We start from the raw sequence: 10,973 nt of genomic DNA, 5'->3' as shown, positions 1-10,973 counted from the left end.
TTGCAGGAGGGAGCCCCGTCGTCGAGCCTGGATGCTTGGTCCATGTCGACAAACCCTAGTTGCAGACCTTCTCCGCGTTCATTCTATGTTTTTTAATTAGAAAAAGGGAAAAATTTGTGTGAAAAAAATAGTTTAGAAATTAGATTCCCCATATTTTGAGCTTAACTATCTTAATTTTTTCATTCAATATCAACCTTTTTATATTTAAAAAAAAATGGACACTTCAGATCCCTTTTGGTCCCATTTCCATGCACTTTTTTCAATTTGTCAGAATAGGGTTTTAGATATACTCCAACAATATATTAACGCATATTTTTCATCATATTGAAAACCCTAATTTTCATACACATGATAAAGGATTGATTAAGAGAAAAAAAACACAAACTAACCAGTTATCTAAATCTTTCTCAAACTTAATTTCCTAATGTAACATTATTTTTAATTACCATTACTACAATTAAAAATAATCAACCTAAGTTAATTTATAATATGTTATTTACAATTTATTAGCAACAATAAGAGGATCAACATCTTATTTCATGATTATGAAATTATTTTTTTAATCTTTAATATTTAATAACCATTTACAAGTCAAAATTTTAATTAATGCTGAAGCATTCTCCAATGGTAGAAAGGGGTATAGTTTTAACTATTATAGAAAAATGTGAAGAGATATCAATTGAAACTATTTTATTTTACTTTAAATTACATTTGCTATATACAAAAACATTTAAATTTTAATGTATCTAGATTGTTTATTTATTTTCTCTAATACAATTTTTTTTTAAATTTTTAAAAATCAAATCTAATTTCTATATTTAAATTTTATTTATTTATTTTTTTGATCGTAAAAGGCCAAAGCCAAATAATTTTATTAATTTTCAAAACCTATTACAACTGGGCTCACTAGGGGCACGACCAAGAAAGAGATATTATTGATCGCATTACACTCTAGCCTTACGAACATTAATATTAGACATAATATATTGATTGATGATAATTAATAATAAATTAGCAGTTAGATAAAATATATAAAATAAATAAAGAGTTTTTTTTTTTTTCTCAATAAAAGGTCATAATCAAAGGACCTATTAAATATTAAAAAAACAATCATTACATAGATTTTGAAAAACAAAACAAAATAAGGGATGCCATGTAGCCGAAACTCCCATTATAGATCACTGTGTCAGGGAAATGAAGAACAAATACTTTTATTTTAATTATAAAAATAATAAAATCACTAATAAAATTTATGACCTATTAAATTCATTCGTAACCTTATGATATCTCAAAACTTTTTAAAATATTTAAAATAATAAAAACACTAGTTTAATTAACCTAGATTAAGGTCGGCCAAAGGTTACCTTCCTTTCACAACAATATATTTAAACATACGCAATGTAGAGAAAACCTAAGGGCCGACCTATAATAGATAAATCAAGATTCCTCCCATATATGTGTGAATCACAACTCAAGCAATCAAACCATTCTTTCTTGCGTTTTGATTTGCTCTCTAGGGTTTTATCACTTCATTGATTTTGTAAGGAGCAGGTAAATACTATCACTCAGCAATGGCTCCCAAAGTGGCGCTAAAAAAGCTCGCGGCGGAACGAAAGGCAAGAAGCACAGAAGCAAAAATTGAGATGGAAAGAAAGCTTGCTGAAGCTGTGAAACTGCCGATAGTTACCCACAAGCCTCCTTCCTCACAAGCGCACAAGGAGGCCCCCACTCATGTGGAATTACAGGTTGAAAGGAAAGGTAGCAATAATAAGAAGAGGAAGATGAGTAGGGAATCATACAAGTTTTATATCTTCAAGGTGCTCAAGCAAGTCCATCATGATGTGGGAATTTCTAACAAGGCTATGCTCATCATGGACAATTTGGTCAATGATATCTTTGATAAGTTGAGCAGTGAAGCTTGCAAACTGGCCAAGTACGCCAAGAAAAACACGGTCACTTCCAGAGAGATTCAGGCTGCTGCAAAGCTTATGATTCCGGGAGAACTTTGTAAGCATGCCGTCTGTGAGGGTACCAAAGCTGTCGCCAAATTCATAGGCTAGTTCTTTTTGTTTTCTGTTTACTTGGTTTAGTGGTACAAACCTGAAGATGTGTCTTCATTTTTACAGTAGTTTCCATCCATTCACCAGAATATTTTCGCCCATCTCCCAACCGTTTATTTTAGAACTTTGTATGTCAATTTGACTTTACCTGATGATTATGTGTCTGCTGGTTAAAGCTTTAATAAATCTTTTTACATGATAGCAACTTTGCAATACAGAAATGTTGTTCTACGTGGCGCTCAATAATAGCTCACTATTTATGCGTATCGAGATAGATGCCAGAAAATCTTAGTAGATGCATTGTGATTTGCTTCTAATAACAATATGCAGCGATAGCAATTAAGTTTTTTGTTTTTTTTGGTTTTGTTTTTTGTTTTTTTTGTTTTTTGTTTGTTTTGTTTTTTGTTTTTTTAAGGTCTTTAAATGTAGATTCAAATTTACTAGTGTTTAGTGTTTTGTTTTAAGTTCTAATATCACAATTTAGTATCAATAAATGTTTATTAAATAATATTTTTAATTTATTTTTGTTTAATGGTATAGAATCAAATTTATAATTATTCAAAGTTTAAGTTCTAATGTATAGGATCTTACAACTTGCATAGCTTTGTATGCACAATTTGGATTTCACAAGATTAAGTTAAAGCTCCTCTCACATAATGAATGTCTATTGATGTAAATATATTTACAACCTTAATTTTGTGTTGATTACAACTTCTGAATTCCAAATTAACCATTTTAATTGTTGTCCTATTTATCAATTATGAGTCTATATGATTATGGTGGGATTAGGGTAAATCCTATATAAAATGATGATATATGTTATAGCTGCAAATGAGATAGAGAAATACAAAATATATTATATTTGATTGATTCTATCATAAATAGCTACCTACAAATTATCCAACTTTGTTAAACAATTAACCAACACTTGATGTTACTTTGCATTCAATGAACATCTAAAAAGCTCCTTGATCTAAAAAAGAGGTAAACATTAAAAATGTACCAAAAAAAAAAAAAAATTTAAATAAATGTAACTACTCCCTATTTTAAAGAGTAACTCATCTTACCACTATGTAAACTTATTATATCTCAAACTCACAATCTCCTCATGCCTCACCCTTTGCTTCATATTCTTATATGAAAAAAACCCATCAATCTTATACATTGGTGTCTTGTGCTATTGCACCTTGCAATCCATAGATCCATTGCCTCTACCTGATGTTACTTTAGATGATCATGGTAACATATCTCTATCAACATACATTTGATGATCGAGTTCACATGTATTACATGAGAAAGATTCATTATTTTCTACTATAATAATCATTATCTTACTAATAGAAAATTTCATGTTTATACATTAGTTGATTCTATTTGTTTTCACTTATTTGACATAAGAAACATATGTCAAAAGTATAAAGTAACTTCTTGATTGATCATGAAGACTTACTTTTTTTTGTCATATTAATCAAGAAGTTTAAAAATCTCAGACATTATTTATAATTAAAGGGTAAGAGGGATGAGATTTGTTTTGTTATAATTATTATTATTGATCATAATTGAATGAGTTGATTTGTAAAAATATAATTATAAGAAAATAAATATTAATTAATTGAAGATTATTATGCATTTTAATTAAGGTAAGGGGTGGTAAATGAGGAGGATGGAAGTATTCTTATTTCTAATTAGATTTTCTTTTTAATAGATTAGACATAATGGATTAGATACATTGTTTGACAAGTAGTTTTTATATTAGTAGTATTATAAGATTCATTTGGTTTGAAAATTGGTTAGTTCCTCAAATAGTTGGTTCATTGAAGTCAAGAGAAGTTTGAAAGGTCTTAGGGTTTGCAAAAAAAAGAAGTTCATTGGAAAGGGAGGTTTTTAATGCACATTTCACCAACACTTTGAAAGTAAGTCCCCTTTTTTATTAATAAATTTTAGGAAACAAACTACATAAGATATGATTAATAAAGATAATGTCCATGGAACTATAATGGAGACATTATGTAATTTGTCACCATATTCCATAGCCTTTCAACAAAGAAGTATTCAATTTTCATAAGAGAGATGAAGAAATAAATAATACTATTGCTATGTGAAAAGATCATTTAAACATCAATATAATTCGAAATGGAAGCTATTTTTTTGATAATTACCAAATTTAGGAATTTCAATGCAAAACAAATTCTTTCTATTTTTTTTTATTAATATTGTTTTGAAAATCATAATTTTCTTTTTAATAATTTCAATATATACAAAATAATATAACAACTTATAATTATAAATTTATATTATTTATTTAATTATTAAAAAAAATGTGTTTACATTATATATTATACAATTTTATGATTATTAATACGTATTATATTAAAATCAATTATAATTAATATTACATAAATATAATTAGCCCATAGGCTTTTTTAAATTGTGGACTTGCATGCTACATTTTGCAGTGAAAATTGCCTCACGCCTGGAAAAAGATGTACCGAATTCCGTCTCCCATGACTGAATGTAAATTGCCGGCAAATACGTAAATGACGTGGGTTTGAAAAGAAGTTAAAGCCGTTCATAGAAATTTCTAAAAATCTCCACGCACAGTGATAGAAATGAGTGAAAGTTAGTTAAACAAAACAAACTGCTGCCGCAAAAAACGCATAGAATCAGTTACTGATAGCTGCCCTTCACCACCACCTATAAATTAGATAATTAAGCATGCAAAAATCAAATTATGTAGAAACGAAGTAACAGTAAATGTTCTCGAAACCTACTGTGTAAGCGTTATTAAGTTCCATTTCAGAGCAACCAATAACTCTTGAACAATCTGCGTTTGAGGTATCAAATCTCGGGCTCTTTAAATCTTTTCAGATTGGTCACGCCATGTTAAATGCTCCAACTGTTTCTGCTTTCTTGCCCAGATATTTCTATCAGGTGGTAATGTTTTGCACACTTCATAATTTTGGTTGCAGAAACAAAGTATATGATGTACTTATCATTTATATGTAAGCCATAATGTTATGCCCTAGCATATGCTCCTGCTCCTGCTTTGCTATTGCTGCCTCTACGTCTCGAGCTCGACCTGGACGGAGAACTTCTACCTCTTCCATGGCAGGATCAACAGAATCACCTGCGATTGGATATGCAAAGTATATTATTGACTTTTCACTGTTCTCTACAGGTTGTATCTTATATTATTGATGCTAAATGTTGTGTTTCTATTTGAGGTCTGTCATAGTTAACTCCTACTTTTCTATCCATACTATTAGACATAAAGACTATCTTATCATTCACAATCCATCCATCCAGAACTTATGACCATTACATGACAACTCTATTTCTCTTGCACTGTAACAAATGAAAACTAGGGCTTTCAAACACGTAACTTATTTTTTCTGATATAGTGACCGTCTTATGATATTACTGACAATGATTTTTGTGTATCAACAATACACTTAATCAACTAGATTTACAACGAGATTCAGTAATGTATTCATTTGCAAGGAAATGAATAATTGATTTTGATATCTCCAAGGTTCTTTTAACCTCTGTCACTATAAATTGCACCTACCAAAACTCCACAAGAACAATTGCAACTCTCAGTCAAGCTAAAATTCTTAGCAACACGAAGCATATTTCAAGCTATCTTCTGTTAAATTTTCATTCTGTTACAATCATTACCACCACAAGTGCTAAAGTCTTTTACAAGTGAATCCAGTCAAAAAATTATTATTAACCCATACACCAATATCTAATCACCTCACATGTGAAAGAGATTACAACAAAAAAGCCATACTCGCTCAAAATGTTACCTCAAAAGCTATCTAGTGAGAATTTTATTTCTTGTTGCCACCAATCAAATTTAGTCCAGAGCATGTTATGAAAAATTACTACCCAGCATATTCCCCATCAAATACAAAATTGGAATGAGATTGAAAAACAAGGCAAATGCTGAAAGTAGGTGCTGGACAGATATTGATCTACATTTCACTTGGCTTTTGAATTGTGGTTTTCCAATATAGTGTTATTTTTGGTCAACATTTTTATTGTATATTGATTTGGACATGGCCTATGCTCGTATTGACTTGGCAAACATGGTTTATATATATATATATATAAATGTCGATATTTGATCCAATAAATGTGTACTGAGTTCATTATTTTGTATTTGTTGTATTTTGTGGTTGTCCTTTTATAAATTTAATTGATCATTTTCCCATGTAATCAACAATATGAATATAAATAAGAAAAATATATGATATAAAACATTGCAATCATGGAATATGATTTGATAAAAATTTTAAAATGTTGAATTAACCTTACAAAACTATTTGTATTTAGTTCATTATTGTGTATTCATTTTATTTGGTGACTGCCCTTTTATAAATTTAACTGAATATTTGCATATGTAATCAACAATATGAATATAAACAACAAAAATTGACAATATGAATATAAACAACAATATGTGTTTGGTGCGAGAGCACCCTTATGCTCGAAATGGTAAAATTTTGTTTGTCATGTGCACAAATCGACATCACGAGCGCGTCTAAGTGGGTAGGTTTACGTTTTGAATTCTCCTATCGTCTCTCAAGTGCCCTGAGTCCAAAAAATTATCAAAATTTGACAAACTATTTCTTCAAATCCAGGACACATATGGTCGATCCGTTTGAACTTGTGGGGTTGCGTGAGGCTTCTCTACAATGACCTATCTCGATTTTTTGATGACTACAAGCCATTTTCAATTGGTAGCACTTTTTCGCCTACAACAAAAACCGTCAGTTGCATGCAATGCAAACTTGCAGGATTGACTATAATTTATCTGACTCGTCATGTGCACAAACTGATGTCGCGAGTGCATCCGGGTGGACAAGTTTACGCTAGGTATGCCCTTTTCATGCATCCCAAAGTGCTGGAATGTCGAGATTCATACCATATCGGTGCGATCTCTCAAGTGCCCTGAGTCCAAAAAACTGTCAAAATTTGATGGACTGTTTCTTCAAATATAGGACACATATGGTAGATCCGTTTGAACCTGTGGGGTCACGTGACGCTCTTCTACAATGTCCTATGTTAGTTTTCGACGACTCAAAGCTATTTTCAATTGGTAGCATTTTTCGCTTGCTGCAAAAACCATCAATTACATGGAATGCAAAGTTGCAGGATTGGCTAGAATTGATTATGTTCATCATGTGTACAAACCAACATCATGAGTGCATCTAGGTGGGCAGTTTTATGCTAGTTATGTCCTTGTCGTGCATCCCAAAGTGTCGGAACGTTGAGAGTCATACCCTACCAACGCAATGTAGAAGTTGCTTGACAACTTTTTTGACAATTTTTTTGACAACAATGACATTTTTTGCTCAAATTGTATCTAGTCTCAATCTATGATGGCTATGACCTGATAATGATTGAAATAATTATCCATGATTATACAAGAATCAAGACTGCTCATGATTGACTAGGGACACATCACATATACTCAAAACATAGTCACAAAACATTGACACACAAAATAGTGACAAAATATTGTCACATATTATTAAAAAATTTGCCTCTAAATATGGTCAAATCAACTCTTGGCTATTTGATTATACAAAAAAATGTCTTACAAATCATCTCATGGGCTTTTATACAAAATTTGGCATTACAATATGTACAATTTAGCTCATCACAATTTTAATATACAAAATTTGGCATGTACATATGTACAAATTAGCTCATTGCCATTTAAATACACAAAATTATGACCCTAAACATGTAAAAATAAGCTCATGGGCATTTATATATACAAAAAACAAATATAGAACAATTCGTCGATGATTTATACAAAATTCTCAAAATCATTCTACTCTGAACCGTATAATCAATCAAGTGAGCCTTCAGGATCGGCTCTAACCTATATTGTGTCAAGTATTGCCTTGTGGTCAGATTCATTCCATAAAATCTTGTTATGAGGTCTACCACGATACTTCATCAAATGAATATTTGTTGCAACAACAAGGTTATAGAAATGAAGAATATGTCTGTGTGTTTCAAAGTCCTCGATCAACCAAACATCAGAATTCTTGATAGGGTATCTTCGAAGCCATGTTCCTGTCACGACAACAAACCCTATTGGGTACTCAATACCCTCTCTATCAATGATTGTGGTTTTCAATTTTCTTTTTGGCTCAACACAGCAACACAAATAGTAATTTGTTCCTTCTTCATTGTTCTCTTCTGCAACAACTGCATACACATAACCTGCATTTTATAAAGTGTTAATTAATACCAAAAATAAAGTATGATGTACAACAAAATGAACCAAATAGAATACTTGCAAAAAAATTAAATTAAAAAATCACCTGAATCCACTAGGTCAGATACATGGTCAAAACCCACCGATGTCTCCATCTAGCTCAATTATAGTGCTTTGGGAATATGATATGAATCGGTGGGAACCAACAATCTACAAGACCATTTGTCAACCCACTCTTGTGATTCACATTCTTCCCAAAAACAATACACTCATGAAGAGAAAAAACATACCATCTGTCTCGTATAAATTACTAGTGAACCTGAATTTGAACTCATAAATGAGTGCATGTCACTCGATCCTGCAACTGTACAACAATCTAGATAGTTTTCAATGTTAGATTCAGTGATCAACCAAAAATATCTATGAACCATTGACGTACCTGGATTACCTGGACCCATCGTAGACTTACACCATCACACAATTGTTTATGCATCTATCAACTCAGCACCACCTTTGTACTTCAATTCTTCTCTAGTTAGGGCTCTTTTCACACATGCTCTTGCACCATCATTCTCTCCCTTACCATGTCGAGCCTTAGTGAAATTCAAAAAATGTTGTACACCGCTTGTCATATGCATCCTTCTCAACCAATAAAACATCCTCGCATTCTTGAATTATGCGGTGCAATTATCTAACCATATTAAGTGTCGATTGTATCGTATGTTCCTTTCCCTTAAACTATCATAGAAAATTTTTAAAGCATCCTTGTAGAAGTGATACTCTCTTACAAGCTTTCTATCCTCCTCTGTTCTATCATCTGCATGCATGAATGCTATGTGTACAAAAATAGAAACTTGTGTAGAGTGATAATACATAGATTGAACTTCATTTTGAGGTTGTAGTGTATAATTTTGAGCAAAATCAACGATAGAGACAATGGTGCCAAGAGGAAATGTGTCCTTACATAGCTTGAATTTCCCATCTAACCATCGAGCTCTATGTGTATGCATTATGTACTCATAAACTAGTTTCTCTTGAAACATTTTCATAAATTCAGCTACACATATATCATTTTTCACTAGCTCACATCTCTTCAAATCTTTTCCATCTTTAACTCCATATGTGATTGTCTTGTATTTTTTGAAAGAAAATAGTTTCGTATCAATTTCATGTGTGCTCTCCAAATGTACGCATCTTGGTAAATGTTGCAAACCACCACATATAGCACAAGAACATTCCAAACAAGGCATCTTATAATAAATGCAACCATCATGACTATTACATAGCACACTTGAAATAAATTATCTTACCGACTTAGGAAGTTCTTGCATATCGCATTCCTGCAAAACATCGTTAGTGTGCAAAGTAGAATAAATATGACTAAAACTATCATAGTGCATGGAAAATTCAATATGCTTCCTACAACAACATGTGGTGTGTACATGATTAATCTTGTTATAAAAAGGTTTTTCCATTTCAAAAAATCTTTGAGAAATTCTTATTTGAGGAAAATTTTGAAGGAATATTTCATAAAATTTAGTTTGATTCATATCCAAATAGTGTTTGGCATGTGGCTCATGATTTGTAAACCCAATTTTCCTTCTAACAACATCTCTTTGGTTGGGTGAAACTCTTGTGTTTTCATGCCAAAAAATTTCAATTAATGTTTTTAGTGCATCAACAACAACCTTGTCTTTGCATGGTAGTCTACCCGAGAATGCCCAAAGAGAATTATTGTTAGGTTCCTCTATTTTTTCCTGCCTATTTAATACTTTACTTAATGTTATGTTACTAATATTTAATGACTTACTTGTTTTGCTTATTAAACGATCTTTTTTTATTTTCTTGCTCATTATGGTTGATGTAATGACACATCGAGTAGCATTAGAATCTTTAGTACATGATTTTGAAGCAATAGCTTGATATGCATCAAATAGATTTCTCACAATAGTTCTTTCACTGTTACTTTCAGATGATCTTAGGCTTAGAATTTTCATTGTCTCTCTAAAATTCAAATTTTTAATCATTTGAACAATTAATTGAAATCTTGCGGTTTGATTTAAGTTTTCAAAATAGTTTTGCCATATTATTTTAACCATTCTCCTAAAAGTTCGTTCATTCATTTTATTGGGCATTGGCTTCAATATATTCTCATCAATGTCAATTAGATACTTTGGTTTCCTACGAATGATTCTACGAGGTGTTAACATCAGTGCATTATGTACATTCAATTCATCAAATACAAAAGGTGTATGTTCATTATTGAATTGATTATTCAATGCGGTATCTTCTTCAATTGCATTAGGTTCATACGTTTAATCAAATGTCTCTTCTTTAATTGCATTAGGTGCATTATGTTCCTTTGGTAAATTGAATTGAGATGTTGAGGATGACATACCTTATTCTCTCATTGTTCTTATGTCACATAATTTCTTCATACGCTGCCTTTGTCTTTCCTTTTCAACCTCTTGTTGTTCCATCGTTCCTCGCTTGTTCTTTTCCATGGTTGATATCGGTTATCCTAAATAGAATCATATTACATATATATGTAAACAAAAGTTCATAAACAAACAAATAACCATAAATATGCATCTTATCACTATTTTTTGGAATCAAACTATTAAAAAATCAGAATACTATTGACAAAACTAATAAGAACAACAATTCAATCATTT

The 10,973-nt window shown here is 31.2% G+C and overlaps 1 protein-coding gene across 1 annotated transcript; it reads left to right on the top strand.

Annotated features, from left to right (window-relative positions):
- Positions 1-1,571: 1,571 nt before the first annotated feature.
- LOC131036040 (uncharacterized) lies at positions 1,572-2,060 on the top strand. The gene has a single exon (XM_057967840.2). The coding sequence runs from the start codon at positions 1,572-1,574 to the stop codon at positions 2,058-2,060; it is 489 nt and encodes a 162-aa protein (XP_057823823.2).
- Positions 2,061-10,973: the final 8,913 nt, after the last annotated feature.

This window comes from Cryptomeria japonica, chromosome 10 (assembly GCF_030272615.1).
Source record: "Cryptomeria japonica chromosome 10, Sugi_1.0, whole genome shotgun sequence".
Lineage (NCBI taxonomy): Eukaryota > Viridiplantae > Streptophyta > Pinopsida > Cupressales > Cupressaceae > Cryptomeria > Cryptomeria japonica.
The sequence above is the reverse complement of the archived record's forward strand: the minus strand, read 5'-3'. Positions and strand labels throughout refer to the sequence as shown.

What these genes read in the sequence shown, in the direction of transcription:
- LOC131036040 (XM_057967840.2), top strand. Translation starts at nt 1,572, where the DNA reads ATGGCTCCCAAAGTGGCGCTAAAAAAGCTCGCGGCGGAACGAAAGGCA.